Source organism: Genypterus blacodes, unplaced genomic scaffold, assembly GCF_046128005.1.
Source record: "Genypterus blacodes isolate CSIRO-AG114 ecotype Tasmania unplaced genomic scaffold, CSIRO-AGI_Gbla_v1 ptg000015l_1, whole genome shotgun sequence".
Lineage (NCBI taxonomy): Eukaryota > Metazoa > Chordata > Actinopteri > Ophidiiformes > Ophidiidae > Genypterus > Genypterus blacodes.
Window position 1 is genome coordinate 259,551 of NW_027466829.1, and position 14,882 is coordinate 274,432.

General features: G+C 44.7%; 2 protein-coding genes across 2 annotated transcripts; one reads left to right on the forward strand and one right to left on the reverse strand.

Annotated features, from left to right (window-relative positions):
- Positions 1–3,600: 3,600 nt before the first annotated feature.
- Positions 3,601–5,248, reverse strand: ascl1b (achaete-scute family bHLH transcription factor 1b). The gene has a single exon (XM_076139106.1). It carries the CDS (start codon positions 4,997–4,999, stop codon positions 4,382–4,384), a length of 618 nt encoding a protein of 205 aa, XP_075995221.1. The 5' UTR covers positions 5,000–5,248; the 3' UTR covers positions 3,601–4,381.
- Positions 5,249–9,296: 4,048 nt separating this feature from the next.
- irf7 (interferon regulatory factor 7) lies at positions 9,297–13,997 on the forward strand. Its single transcript, XM_076140625.1, has 10 exons — positions 9,297–9,367; positions 9,600–9,744; positions 10,531–10,702; positions 10,797–10,891; positions 11,067–11,118; positions 11,230–11,352; positions 11,524–11,726; positions 12,667–12,868; positions 12,960–13,075; positions 13,178–13,997. The coding sequence occupies exons 1-10, from the start codon at positions 9,360–9,362 to the stop codon at positions 13,352–13,354; spliced, it is 1,293 nt and encodes a 430-aa protein (XP_075996740.1). The 5' UTR covers positions 9,297–9,359; the 3' UTR covers positions 13,355–13,997.
- Positions 13,998–14,882: the final 885 nt, after the last annotated feature.

A 14,882-nucleotide genomic window follows, 5' to 3' on the forward strand; every position in this document is an offset into this window, starting at 1 on the left:
GATGGCCCAGAGAAAAGCGATCCAGATCTGTTTCTCTCTACACAAAACACCTCACTGCATTAATAAGTGGGCCACTGACTCAGTACTGCATCTTTAGCAGACGCAGGTGTGGAGAGCAAAAGGCTCAAAAATATAATGCCATAAAAAAACACACACACACACACCTTCTGGAAAAACTCCCACAGTGGGAATTGAAGAACTTAAGAGTAAAATCAGAATTTGAACCTCAAATAACTGACCTATGAATAATGAGTCCCCAGTGCTTCAGTCGATTAAACACACGTATTTAGTCGCTGTCCTCCTTTAATTTAGAGGAAGTTAGAAACACAGTCTGGTTTAAAAGTTGATGGCAATGCATCTTTGAGACTTAAAGGGTTTAATGAGGCTAAACGGAGGGTTTTGACCCAATAAATCTTATCTCCAACTTAATTTGGATCTACTGGAGAGTCACACTGGACACTTGGGTAAAATTCTGATTACCCACTAGTGAAAAAAGAAGATTTCTCTCTATACTGACATCCAACAGCTTCCACCACCCAGGATCTTAATCAATCACAGAGGGGAGAACAGGTTTGACTTTGGACGTACTTAGATATACACATACGTGTTTTGTCACTGACCTTCACAACAGACTTCACAGACTGTTCTTATAGCTCTGGGTTAGATGTAGACATTGATGAACTGTGTGTGTGCATGTGTGTCTGCGTGTGTGTGTGTGTGTGTGCGTACACTCCAATGGATGTGCAAATGAGTCTAGTCCCAAATCAGTTCAGCCTGCTCTCTGTCTGTGTGTAATAGAACCGTGTCTGTGCCTCTGATTAAACATTAACACCTCTGTAAGCACTGGTCAAGGTTGTGCAGCAGCGTAGCTTCATTTATCTCCATATATCCCTTTTACTTTTATCTCATCGCTCCTCTGGCAGAACCTGGAAACGCCATTTATCATTTCTGCATCTTCACAACTGGAATTTTGTCACTTGCAAGTTTATATATAATGAAATAATAAAAGTGCACCTGTTGCTCTGCAGGTGGATGTGGTTCTGACACTATGAGGACTTCCCTGTCTATGCACGTTCACAATTGACTTGAAATTCAGTTTTTCCATGTTGTCCAATATTCCAACGTGGTAATTATCTACGCCGACTATTTTTTCAGTCGTGTTAGTGTGTCTGTTTGTTCGTCTGTTTGACAGTTAGCAGGATATCTCAAAAGGTTCCAGGGAAGTTAAAATGTTCTGCACTGACACCGGTCGGCCTGATGGTGGCGCTGTTATAACCACTTTCACATTTTGTCATATAACTTTTGAACTATAAGTCACACCAACTAAATATTTGTTTCCTAGATTTCTTGGATCTATCCGGCCATACACATAACAAAATGTTCCACTTTTTCAAATTTTTTCCCCCCCAAAACATTCATCTTCACATTTTGATCTCATCACCTGTTTGATTTAACAAGCTGTCAAATTTAAATGGCAGCTGTTTATGTCTACTAAGAGGCACGACAGCGATCATTGTAACAGCCTGTCAAATTTCATCAGCGGGGGACAAACTTTGGAGAACTACTCGGCCTTGGCGGAGGTATGCGCGCGCGCTCTCTCTCTCTCTCTCTCTCTCTCTCCCTCTCTCTCAGTGATCGTGACCGTTATGGCTTCTTCTCTCATTACAAATATTCGGCGGTTAGACTATGAGCACGTAAATATTTTCTCCCCTCTGAAATGATTGATGCATGTTGGTATATAGACACAGACATAAACGTTTCAGCCTCGGGGGTCCAAACAGTAGGAGGCTTCAGTGTTGAACACAATGTTTCTGGCGCAGTTTCGTGCAAGATGACTTCAAACTCAACCGAGCACTTCTCTAGAGATAGATGAAACCCTGGCATGCAGTATCGATCCCCGCATGCATCTCTCTATATCTCAGCCCTTTATAATATATTCCGGGGGTCTCCATGGTTTGGGGAATACATTATGGGACGGGAGAAAAGGCGCACGCATGCATGAATGGGCTCCGTTTGATTGATTAGCCAGCGTTTGATTACACCAAAGTGAACATCGCCCCTGTGTATTGTCAGAGGGAAAAGGACCCAACGCCAAAATGACACGCATCTCCTTTCTCGCCCCGCTCCTCCCCTGGATCTTAATGGCCCGGAGGAAAATTGCATATCCATCTTATGAGGACAAGAGACAAGCACTTGTTTTCACTTGTGCCCTGGCCTCTGCCTGACACTGAAGGACATCACGAACCGCATTTCACGCATATAATAATGGGCCAGCGGGGTATTTTTCGCTTAACATTGGTTTGTCTTTTTGGAGTTTCAATGACGTAGGAGGTTGTATAAAGCAGCGGCATAATTAATGTCATTTATCACTTGTTCGATTTTGTCACGACCGACTGCGGGGCTCATATAGAAAACGCGAGCCAGGAGCCAATCAGAGTGCAGGGCTTTGTGACGGAGTACAGGCACGTGGCTTACACCTGCAGGTTGTTGTTGTTCTGTGTGTGTCTGTGTGTGTGTGTGTGTGTGTGTGTGTGTGTGTGTGTGTGTGTGTGTGTGTGTGTGTGTGCGCGCGCGTCATGGCACACTTTCAGATGCTCATACATCTTCCTGTTCATAACTTTAAAATGCACATACGTAAAGTTGTGTCTGATCACTTTAACCTGCAGACTCACACACACATACACATGTTGGAGCTGTTTTGATGCTATGTTATGACGTCTTTTATTATGTTATAAGCTTCAACCAAGCCTCTCTCGCGTCTCATTCCCCCTCCCCTCCCTCCCCCCTCTGGAGAGCACCAGGTGAAAGTGAGCTCTATCTCTCTCTATAGCACGCTGGATTCGGGCATCACTGTTTATTTACAATAGATTCTCCATAATTCGCATAATGAGGCGCAAAGGCCCGCACAATGGGGCTCACAATGGGGTGTGTGCTCCCCATTTTGCAGGAGATGGGCTTTTTGATTGGGCTGTGTGCGCCATGAAAAACACAGTTGGGGATACAACTAGTCTACAACCGCAGGTTTTATTTAGATTGATCTCAATCGGGCAATAAGAATTCTGACCCGTCTCATTGTCTAGCTGACTTTCCCCAGGCCGTATTTCAAAGTGTCTATACCCTTTTGAGAGGGTTTTGAATTGCACCCCTCCGCTCCCTCCCTTTACTCCCACTCCAGGCCTCTGGGCTATTGGATAAAGGCAGAGTATGCAAAAGAAACAATGCAGTGCATGAAACGTAATATTAATCTCTCCGTCCTGAATGTAGACAAAGCGCTGTTAGAAGCCGCGCGTCTGTAATGGTTAGAGAGCGACTGAGCTGCTCACCCAGCTGCGTCATTTCCCCCCGTGTGCACAAGCAAGTCGGGAAAAGGTCATTCAGGGGCTTTGAAAAGGAGAAGCTCCCTAGTTTGCTCAATTACCGCCGCCGACAGCCCCCACCTCTCCCCCCTCCCACACACACACACACTTGCCTCCTCATAAATACATCAGGGCAAGACTTCAGTGTGAAATATTACAAAACGGAACAACTCCCAAAGCATGTAATATAAATAGATTCATCTTTATTTATAAAAGTTGTTTTACACAAAATATATCTGTTAAAATCGAATATTTACATTTTTTAGGCTACGGGAAATTGAGAACAAGTGCATACATTAATAATAAAGGTCTCATTACCACCTAAAAAAAACATCTAGGATCAGTCACAGGTAGCCTCCATATTGCTGTGCAGTCTCACATACACACACACACACATGCCAAACTCGCTGCCTCACCGCCTGACTGACAGCTGTGTCTCTCACACTGTCAAGTCAACCGGCAGTGACTGTTCAGCAACATGTTGTTTGTTTGTTTGTTTGTTTGTTTAACTCGATGTACAAAAATATGTCTTCATGTCAAACCATTCATTCATAACACAATGTACTCAAATGGGGGAAACTGTACAAAGTCCCAAGTCTGTTTGACGCATCATCTTTGTTGTGTCTCCCCACAGACGAGGCAGCCGAGGAAGACAAACAGTCCTCAAACACGTCCGCGTGAATGACAGCACCGCCTAGACAGAGCCTGCTGTGTCGGATATTAATTGCACTTATTCAAACATAGCAACAACTGTTCTTTACTTCCATGCGTCAACTTGACAGCGAGTCTGATCCCCTTCTCCTTCTCCTTCTTCGGGGGAATCTATTCACGCAGTCCGCTCTACCACATACTATTGCTTTGCTCCAGGGAAGGAGGAGGCAACATATCACTTTAAGCACCCAGAGCCTGACTGGTCTGATGCTTTGTGTGTGTGTAAAGTCAATCTTTGTCAGCTTTTCTGGAAGAAGTCGTGCGCCTTTACGCACACGTGTCGCTGGGGTTTTTAAGCTCTGATGACGTCAGGCTCAGTACCTGTCGAACCAGGTTGTAAAGTCCAACAACTCCTGTTCCTCGGAGCTCAGTGGCTCGTATCCACCTTCATCTGAGGAGTAGGAGGAGTGAGGCGACTCCGGGTCTGCAGAGTAGCTGTTGGAAAGCGTTGGAGACGGAAGCCCGCACTGGAACGCAGCCGACACGGCGTCATGCTCGTCCAGGAGTTGCTGTAAGGCCCGGATGTACTCCACTGCTGACCTCAGGGTCTCCACTTTACTCATCTTCTTGTTAGCGGCGCCGTTGGGTACGTGCTGACGCAGCGTCTGGAAGCCCATGTTGACCTGTTTGACCCGGTTCCTCTCCCTCTCGTTCCGCCGGGCGACGGCAACGGGCTGCTGCTGCGGGATGGAGTACCCCAGGCCGTTGAAGCTCAGTCGCCGCTTGCAGCGCAGAAGCTCCGGTGAGCTGGAGCGCTGTCTCTTCAGCACCTTGCTCTTACTTTGGAAGCTGCCGGCGGGGGCGTTGGGGTGCAGGGCGGCGGGGACAGCGGCGCAGTCCTGGGCCGGGGCGTGCAGGCTGATTGGGGGGTGTCTCTCGGTAAGTCCAAACGCGTACGCGGTCTGCGTAGTGGTGATTGTTGTAGTTTCCATCTCGCCGACGCTTCTTCTCTTTCTGCTACAACTGCGGGAGGGATGGATGCAGAGGAGGAGCGAAGCCTCAAACGCGGGGGAGCAGAGGTAGGAGGAAGGAGAGCGAAAGTTGCTTGGCAGTGTACAGCTCTCGTGTCTTTCGCGTGGGGGACCGTGTGGCTCAACCGGGGTCCAAGTCTCTCTTGACTACGGCTGCTTTACTCCACGAGCCGATCTGACCCAAACTTTGGCAGCACTCCTCTTTTTCAACACGCGCCCCGGCACACACCCCACCCACCCTCCTTTCTGGAGACGCACGCTTCTCGCCGAGGCCCCGCCCCCGCTGTGTGATTCTTCTGCCCGCCGACTCCCCCGGGCCAGGCGCGTGGCTCCGGGAGCTCAATAAACAATCCCGAGCTTTCAGTGCGCCGGGAGCACGCGCTGGGCTCATTTACATTCCAATGTCTCTAACTTGAAGGCCCATTGGTCGATTCAAACGGCCTGCGACCATGCGAGAAGAAAGAAGGGGGAGAAAAAAAGACAAAGAGAGGAGAAGAAGAAAAGGGGAGAGAATGGAAAAGTGAATGGTTTGCTTCTTTGAAATGCCTTTTGAATTTGACAATGTACCCCTGGCAAGTCTTCAAATTATCAGTCTTTTCCCCCCTCGGCCATCTTTCTCTTCTAACTCTTTACAATCACAAATACCAAGGACGCTCTCTGCTGTATCCAGGCTACAGCTTTAGAGAGCCACATAAATGGCAAGCGTGTCTCTGAGCAGAATAATTGGCAATTATAAAGCACGCATAGAGCCTCAATGAATTCAAAGGTAAACATAATGTTTATGACACGCGGTATAAAGAACATTAGAGTGGTGCATAATGATCGTTCGAACGTCCTTCTGCAGGTTCCCTTACGTCGCCACCAAAGTCTTTACGCGCTTGCTGAAGTGAAGCTCTGTGCGTCATTCCAACACTTTAAATCCGTCGCGAGTGCAAAACTATTTCTATTCCTATGTTTATGGTCGTTACGGTAAAGGAGAGCGATGCTGTACAGAACCAGCCGCTCGTTTCAGCACCACGGCTGACTGGACAGCTGAGGGCAGGAGAGTAGCCACAGTCACGATCAACCTGTGGAGCTGGGTTTGATGACGTAAGCAGAACTATATTTGTTTTTGTTACGGCGTTTGTGTTATTTGGTGTTCAAAGCATCGCAAAAATAACTTCTATCGTCTCCTCTGCTCCGTTACCAGCAAACTGTGCACACTGAGACACTCTGCTTAGAAACGTAGCGGCCACAGAGTAAAGAACGGACACTTGTGACACCTGGTGGTCAAAACTAGTAATTACAGCTGGCAACTCAATCTTGCTCGTGTTTGTTCTGTAGAAGGGGATTCCCTGATAACTACGGGATTCCCTGATAACTACTGATAACTACTGATAACTACTACAAATATCACTCTCCCTGTTAAAACAACCATCTAGTTTTATATATTTACCACTTAATTACATATTTGTAATTGTATTGTATTCAATTCATGAGAAATAATTGTGTTTCAAGGGGTACAAATATCACATTGTTAGTATGAATAAATATTAAATTAATCATTCACTACAGAAATCAATTACAGATTGTATCTCACATAATAAATGAATTAATCTTTAGAAGAACAAACGTTAATGTTCTATGCAATCATGTCAAGTTAAATATGCAAACTGCTGACAACTCAGTCGTACAGACACTGTACACTTATAATGAGAAGACTTGGAAACTTTCTTGCCTGTGGCTTTACTGAATGACGACGCCCAGATGTGGCAACCCCCAGATTCTGAGATTTCCCCTGTGTTTCCCATCTCTGTCTGGCTCTCCTCCGTCACCAGCAGAGGGCGCCTTGTTTCATTGTTTTGCATAGGATACTTTCTTCTTGTAAAATACATTTTGCTTGTGGGACAAACCTAAATATACATACAGGACACACACACACACTTGCATGTCTTAAAATAGTGGGAAATTAAAGGCATTTCTAGTTCAGCACCAAGAAAGACGTTTTTCACTGACTTTTTATGACTATTACTATCAATGTGTAACTAAAACATTACAACACAGGTTAACCAGTCAATCAAATAATAAGTGTGTACGTGTAAAATACAGAGTGGCTTATTGTTCTCTGACACACAGAAATCTATGACAAAACTTAAACTTCATCACCAGTGAATCAGAGGGAGGTCGATAAGGTTTCTGATGTGAACTGGACACATCATCTCTACGCCTCCAACTATCTGAGCTACGCATCTACATCCTATTGGCTGATTTTCAAGGAGGGATCACACCCTCAAACAAACACACCCCACACACCCACACACACGCCAAAGTGCCAAAGTCTTATTTATAGGCATAGGTGTGTCTGGTGTTTTCAGGTAATCACGCCGACTTCTTTGAAACAGGCTGAATCTTCAACTTCTCCTTCAGTTCCACCAAACCTAATGTGCAGCATCTGGAGATGTGAGAGAGAAAATAGACCTGGTGTGTGTTTATATCTCTCTGTCTTGATCAAATTCATGCACAGTGGCATCAAAAAGGGTTTAAAAGCCAAATAATGAAACCAAAAATCCAAACCCTCACACACACACACACATCCACACATCACATCTATCCAAAGTGTGGAATTAGTTTGTATTCCTCTTTACTTTTTCGTGACTGTGACATTCGTGATATTGCTTCTATATTGTAAGTAAATATGGAAAAGAGAAGAAAGTGAAACGTTCAACATGATGAGGTTACATCTTTCCCCAGTGATAGTGAGGGGGCTTGCAGGGGCCACCTATGAAGACAAAGAGGTACTTCCAATGACCGGGAAAAAGGAAGTGAACTAGTCCCAAAGTGTATCGCTTCCTTCTTCCGCGGACATGTGCGGGGGGTTGTGGGTGGGTTATGAAGCAGTGGAAGTCTACTGCGTAAGCGTTATGAGCTCAGTCGCCATCAATCATGCATAAGGCGGTTGGATGAATAGAAGGCGGTCAGCGGACAGAAAGCAGCTTTACCCAAGAAACAAAGAGCACAAGCAGAGGAAAAGAGGAGTGGAGAGAAGAAGTGGATGCAAGATTGTGTACTTGGGGGGGGGGGAGAGTTAGATACCACACCAGACTGAGGAGACGAAGTCAATATATCATAAATTGTGCATTCCAGTGCAGTGAGGTCATGAAATGCAGATGGAGGAAAGAGGAAGTGAGGCCTTAGTTCAGACAGCACTGCGGTGGTGTTTTTGTGGTTACATACACTAGAATATGCAACAGAGACCAGAACATCCCCACTGCCACTGTTTGGTTATAAATATACTGTATAGAGACCACATGACAAAACCTTACACCTGCCGCATTCTCTGAAAATCCCCCTAAGATACTTGTGAATTTCACAACTCACGGCGACCTCTTTGATGGATTGATTTAGCAAATGTCACTGGGACTTTTCGGTTTCACAGGCGACTATTTTAGTGAACAAAAGCTCTCTGAAAGTCCATGAAGGTCTGAGCAGATGGAGCTGCTGCTGGTTTGTGTGGTATCAATAAAAGATGAATGATAACACACTGACTCAGCATCTACTCAAGGCCTACATCTATAGTAAATAGACCAATGTTGAATCACGCTCCTATCATTTTAGAAAGTAAATCTACACTATCGCCATATTTATTTTTCATCCCGAGGTTCTCTGCAAGTGTCAACAAGAGAATGTTGTGCAACATATCAAAATGCCCTCTTCAGCCCACACAACAGGAATGATGATTACTCACCGACCAGCATTGGTGAAGCAGAGAGTGTATATGAAGTCTGAGTCTGGTTCTCATATTGTTTTGCCTGTTGTGTGCCATTGTGTTGTTGTACTTAGGAATACTGTGTGTTATCCTTGTGTCATTGTTTCTGCCTTTAATATCTAAAGTAAAAAACATGTCTGCACTTTAAGGACATAATACACAAACAATTTACTGTGTGTTGTTGTTTGTTTAACATGTAAGATGATGCAATATGTGGTGATGCAATATACTAAACTAATCGATCTAACTACTTTCACTTTCTTTTTCCTCGACGAAGAATTTCCATGTTATTCAACCACTTTCTGAAAGAGTGCACCCGGTCAGTAAAAGGGTGCGTTTGATTTTTACACCAGAGCAGCTCGGTTGCTTGCTTCTGCACAGTGCAACGTAGGAAGCAATCGTGCTTGCTCACAAATCAAGCACACCCATTCTTGCTGTCGGAAACGCCATAATAACAGAAACTCTCCTCCCACTCCCCTAGAGAGAGGATGGTGATGTCACTGCTGCGCTGTCTATAAAAAAGGCGGAAGCATCAGCAGCAGTTGTGACAACACTGGATCACAGATCTAGAGAGCAATGCAAAGGTAGGCAGAGGCACATCTTCATCACCCTGGTCATCATTATCCTCATTATAAACCTGCATGTGTGTTTTTCCAATATGAGTATGTTACCTTGTTTACCATAACTTTAAACAGGTTTATAAGTTTGCTACTCTCTCTGGATCTAGTCTAGCAAGTCAAGGGTGTAGGTTTGAATAGTTTGGATTGCTTTCGTCTTTGTTTAAGGTTTTTAATCTTCCTCTCTGTGTCGATCCAGACCGCAGTTTGCCAGCTGGCTCATAGAGCAAGTGGAGACAGGCCAGTACACTGGACTGTGCTATACGAGCCAAAACAAGTTCAGAGTCCCCTGGAAGCACAATTCCCGAAAGGACTGTAATGATGAGGACAGCAGAATATTCAGGGTAAGTAATTTGATGTGTTTGATGATGTGTTACCGTGGTAAAGTCTTATATGGCACAGTTTGCTCAGTGTTATCGCCGCGGTGACAGCTTAAGTACGGTATAATAGTTAAAAGTGTTCATTAGAGGTTCCCGCATTCCATTCCTGCCTGTGGTTTTGTCAGCTGCTGAGAAAAGCTGGCACGTATTCATTCGGTATTTCATTAGTCAGACAAAAACGCTGACTGTACTTAAAGTGGCCACATGTTTATGGTTTGGTTATAAAATGTAGTTTATTGATCATCGGGAGCACACAGCAGCAATTGAAAACAATCGCAGGTAGAAATCTACATCCACATTGTTCAATAGTGCTCCTAACAGTAAAGGTAAACACAATCTGAGGCTGGACCGCAGCCACTGTGGCGTCGTCTCTCTCGCGTCCCCTGACAGTAGGGAAGTGCAACCACTCTCTTTAAGAACGCTTCGTTATGAATTGCAGTCACTTTCAAAAGCAGTGTTGTTAGTGTTGCAGCTGTTCCAGGTGGAGCCGAGTCTGACTACTTCATTACATCGTTTAAAGGGGTCTAAGCTATAGCCATGCATCATATTGTATGTGCTCATGTAATGGATTTATTTGCCATTGGATGCATGTAATGGAGTCAAATTTCCTCTATGGGATTAGAAGCTTTCACAAAATTGGAATAAAAGTACAACAAACTCAAATTTGCGCCATAATTTAGTAGATTAACTTCTTTTTTTAACCTCTGGGGACGTTTACTGTATCCAAGCATGTCTTTGTGTGGTTCACAGGCATGGGCAGAGGCAAGCGGGAAGATTCACGAGTTCCCCAACAACAAGGCCAGATGGAAGACCAACTTCCGCTGCGCCCTGAACAACCTGAAAGTGCGCTTCAAGATGATAAAGGACAATTCCAAGAACGACGATGACCCTCATAAAATCTACGAAATCATTAACACAGAGAGTAAGATGGAGCTGGGAACGCCTCTCTCTGTAGCAAAGCACCCCTTTGAGTTTAATAGATTAAACATTGTTCTATTCTCTCTCTTTCCCTTTAGATAATTGCGAAAATCTACAAACACAATATTCCCAGGACGACCATGACATGAGGATCGACTGTTCCCCTGTGGAATGCTTACCCTCAGGAAATGAGGTGCAGTACAGCCTGGAGCTCTCTTGACAGAATAACTGGTTTAACACTGAACTCTGCCTTTGAACTGCCTGCACTTTTTCCACACGTGTACAACTGTTTCATAACCACATGTTCATCCTTATGTCTGAAGCTTTCTTCAATAAGCTCTAAATGCCGCACTTTTTCTTCCAAACAGCACAATCTACCGGACCACTTCATGGCCTTGGATCTGGGCAACCAACCAGCAGGTATGATCAGAGATATAGAAGTGATAGAAGAAGAAAATCCATCCCGTCCAGTCATATGAAGTAATAGAGGGTTAACACACTCACCTCCATCTCTTTTAATTTCTTTAACAGAGGTACAACAGTGGGTGCCGAATTACGCTCAACCCTGTCTGGCTGCTCTTGACATCTACCCAGCTGCCCCAGGCCCTGAGAACCACACACACGCCATACCGCAGCAGCCAGCTTACGACGAAGGTATATACAGCTAAGTAACGCTAAGTCAGTGGATTTCATTTGTGGTGAATTGCTGAAACTGGAATCAGGAAGTAAAACAGCGTTTTGAAATTGCTGCACCATACTTGTTGATTTGAACGCACTGTAGATGAAGGGACGGGTCAACTGATGTCAACGTGTGTTTCCTCACAGCAAATCCCGAGCCGGTCCCCGCTGCGCCTCAACAGCTGTCTATCTACGACCTAGAGATCTCCATCCACTACAGGAAAATAGAAATGCTGAAGACCAGGATGCACACTCAACGTCTGCAGCTCCACTACCAGCAAGAGGCGCCCGAGCTCAATGCCCACAATCTCTGCTTCCCCGCCACAGAGGGGCTGCTGGACCACAAACAGGTGCCTGTGAATTTAGTTTCTAGCTGAGGAAAATAATAACACTGGGTAGGACACAATAGGACACTGAGGTGCGGTAATTTGAGCATTCAGGAGAGGAAGAGGACGAGAAAGGACTTCATAAAGCTTCTAAAACCCCAGGGAAGTGACAAAGACAGCTCAACATCAGGGAAACTTACAATGCTGAATTGCTTTTCTTTGGCTTTGCCGCGAATGCCGATAAAGGTCAACGTCCGCCCTGTCAACTGGTACGGAACTCCCCGACAGCAACAGCCAGCTACAACCGGGACAGCCATTGTTGTGCTACACCTGCTATGTTATCAAATTTCAGATGCTTGTGCTGATAGACTTCCTTTCTCCAAGTTCGCTTCCACCATCACCAGCTTCTTCTCCATTTCTGCCCAGAGCTCTTTGATGGTTCCGTTTGATGGCATCCTCTTCTTCTTTCTCTCTCCAATTTGTTTCTGAGCTCCACCTTGTCATGTCTTCATCTACCTCCACCTTTGACCACTTGGGTGGTTTGGATTTTCTGTAAGACCCAACCTGTGTAGATTTGTGTGAAACTGGATCCTTGCTGGTTCCATCCTCGTAGGAGCGGCTTCTCTCTGATGTTGCCCACTTCGTCCAAGCCTCCTGGCGTCCAAGTCCCACTGCTTTTACCCACCTTGTTCCTTCTTCCGTCTTTCTGATCCCCACCTGCATCACTTGTCTCTTGTAGTCTCTTGTAAGTAACCTTGTGATCCAAATTTCCTAAATGAATAAAAATGAATTACCTGCAGTTATAAAAGCTTATCCAAACACTCAAAGAGTTCAGTCAGGGTTGCCTACAGATTTGGATGAAACAGGTTTTAGTGTTAAAATTAAAGAATAAGCTTGACACACCTTCTTCAGTGTGTATCTGAGGGTGGATTGTTCCTGATACATGTATGTTGTGTCTCACCAGATCGATTACACCAAACGCCTCCTTGATAGCATCCAGAGAGGTCTGCTGCTGGAGGTACGAGAGAGTGGGATCTATGCCTGCAGGCAGGACAGGTGCCATGTGTATGCCAGTACCAGCGACCCCAGTGTGGCTCACCCAGAGCCCAGAAAGCTCCCACAGAACACCATGGTGGAGCTGCTTAGCTTTGATAAGTATGTGAATGGTAGGTGTGGATCCCTTGCTCGTTTACGCACTTCAACTGCTGAGACGCTTTTAAAATTTGCAGTAAATGCTTTGACTCGTGTCCGTTTCAGAACTTCGGCAGTTTAGAGAGAATAATGGCGGCTCTCCTGAGTACAGCATCAACATGTGCTTCGGGGAAAGGTTTCCAGATGGAAAACCTTTGGAGAAGAAACTTATCGTAGTCAAGGTACAAATTTAATCCTTCCGCTCTTTCACCTGTAAAAGTTTTGCATAGCTTTCATTTCCCTATCCTTCCTTACGTCTCCTCCTCTCTCCCTCTCTCCTCCAGGTCGTTCCACTGATCTGTCGACACTTTTACGAGATGGCCCAGTTGGAGGGGGCCTCGTCTCTTCACAGCGCCAGTGTCAGCCTGCAGATCTCACACAACAGCCTCTTTGATCTCATCTCCTCTGTTTTTGGTCCGCCCGCAGTTGAAGGTTCAGGTCAGGCTGTCGGAATCTTCTAGACCAGATTAGGGGCAAATTACATGATGGCAGGTGTTTGAGTCTCTCCTGCCAACTGAAATGAGAGGCCAAGGCTAGGAACATGCTGAGAATAAGTAGAAGGAGGAGCCTGTGCCTTGATAATTTGATTTATGTTTTTATATCTCAATATCTTCAGTTTTGCACTTATTTTTTTCCTATCACTTTAAGAAATGACTGACAATTTTCTTTATTGTCACTGCTATGTATGTTAATATGGATATGTTGACTGTTACACAATTTTAATCAGCAGAGGCCACCAGTCTGATTAGCTAAGAATCGTGTTTAGATGATTAAATGTTTGTGATATCTTTGTATATAACTATGTAATTTTATATTGTTGGCAACTGGACAAGTGTGGCCATTGCGAATCAAAAAGTTTGTTTTCCTCCTTGTACATTTGTCAGCTTCTAAACTGCAAATGGTTAAATGCATGATGAAATACGTGTCATAACCCTTGTGTCTTACAGCTACCGACTATAAAATATGTGGTTTCACTGCACTTTCCACTACTGAATATTATGCTGATTAGGTCAAATTGTTAACCATTAAAGTACTCCACTGCTTTTTGGTCGACTTGAAACACATTAGTTTTTAGGATTAGAAAATAAACACTTGAATCAATAGCAGTGATTGGCTGTGTGTGGTTCTTTAGCTACGTCATTACATATTGTCCAAAGTAGATCTGACATCAATTTGAGTTATAAGTGAAGGCGTTGTCATGGGGAATCCAGGAGATATACAGTATATTCAGTATATTATACCAGGTGTGGAAGAAATTGCAAAATGAATCCACACGGGTCCAGAAATCATGCAGACGTGAGTGAAGGCCAAATGACAAGGAAGCTACAACACAAAAAAACAAGATTGTTGATCTAGTTTGGGTGTAAATCTTTGCAGGTATCAATGGTTCAGTTTATTAGGATCCTGACCTGACCTGGCACCTGACCTGCCAGATAAGATAATGACAGCAGATCAGTCCACTTAACAGTATAAAGGTCCTGGAGCTGAGTCAATGTTAGAAACCTGCATGTAAACAAGCAAGTAGACACAGGCTTGACTATTAAACTCATACTGCTCTTCAAATGTAACCACTTCACATATATATTACGATCATTTGGCAGACGCTTTTATCCAAAGCGACCTACATTACATTACCACCTTTCGCAGAGGGGGGAACAATTGAGGGTTCGGTGCCTTGCTCAGGGGCTCCTCGGCAGGGGCTCGAACCGGCGACCCTCCGGTTCCCAAGCGGAAGCACTACCCACTGAGCCACTGCCTCCCCACATAATAGATAGAGAGACAGGAGTATCTATGAGTCTGAATATGACTTATGACTTATCAGGAGTATCAACAAGCCTATTTATGACTATTCAGGAGTATCTATGAGTCTGATTATGACTAGTCTGGAGTATCTATGATCCTGACTACAACTTCACAGAGGTTCAAACCTGGGAATCCCCACCAAACTGCCAGAAGTGAAGAAGCCTTTTGTATGAGAGGTGAAACATC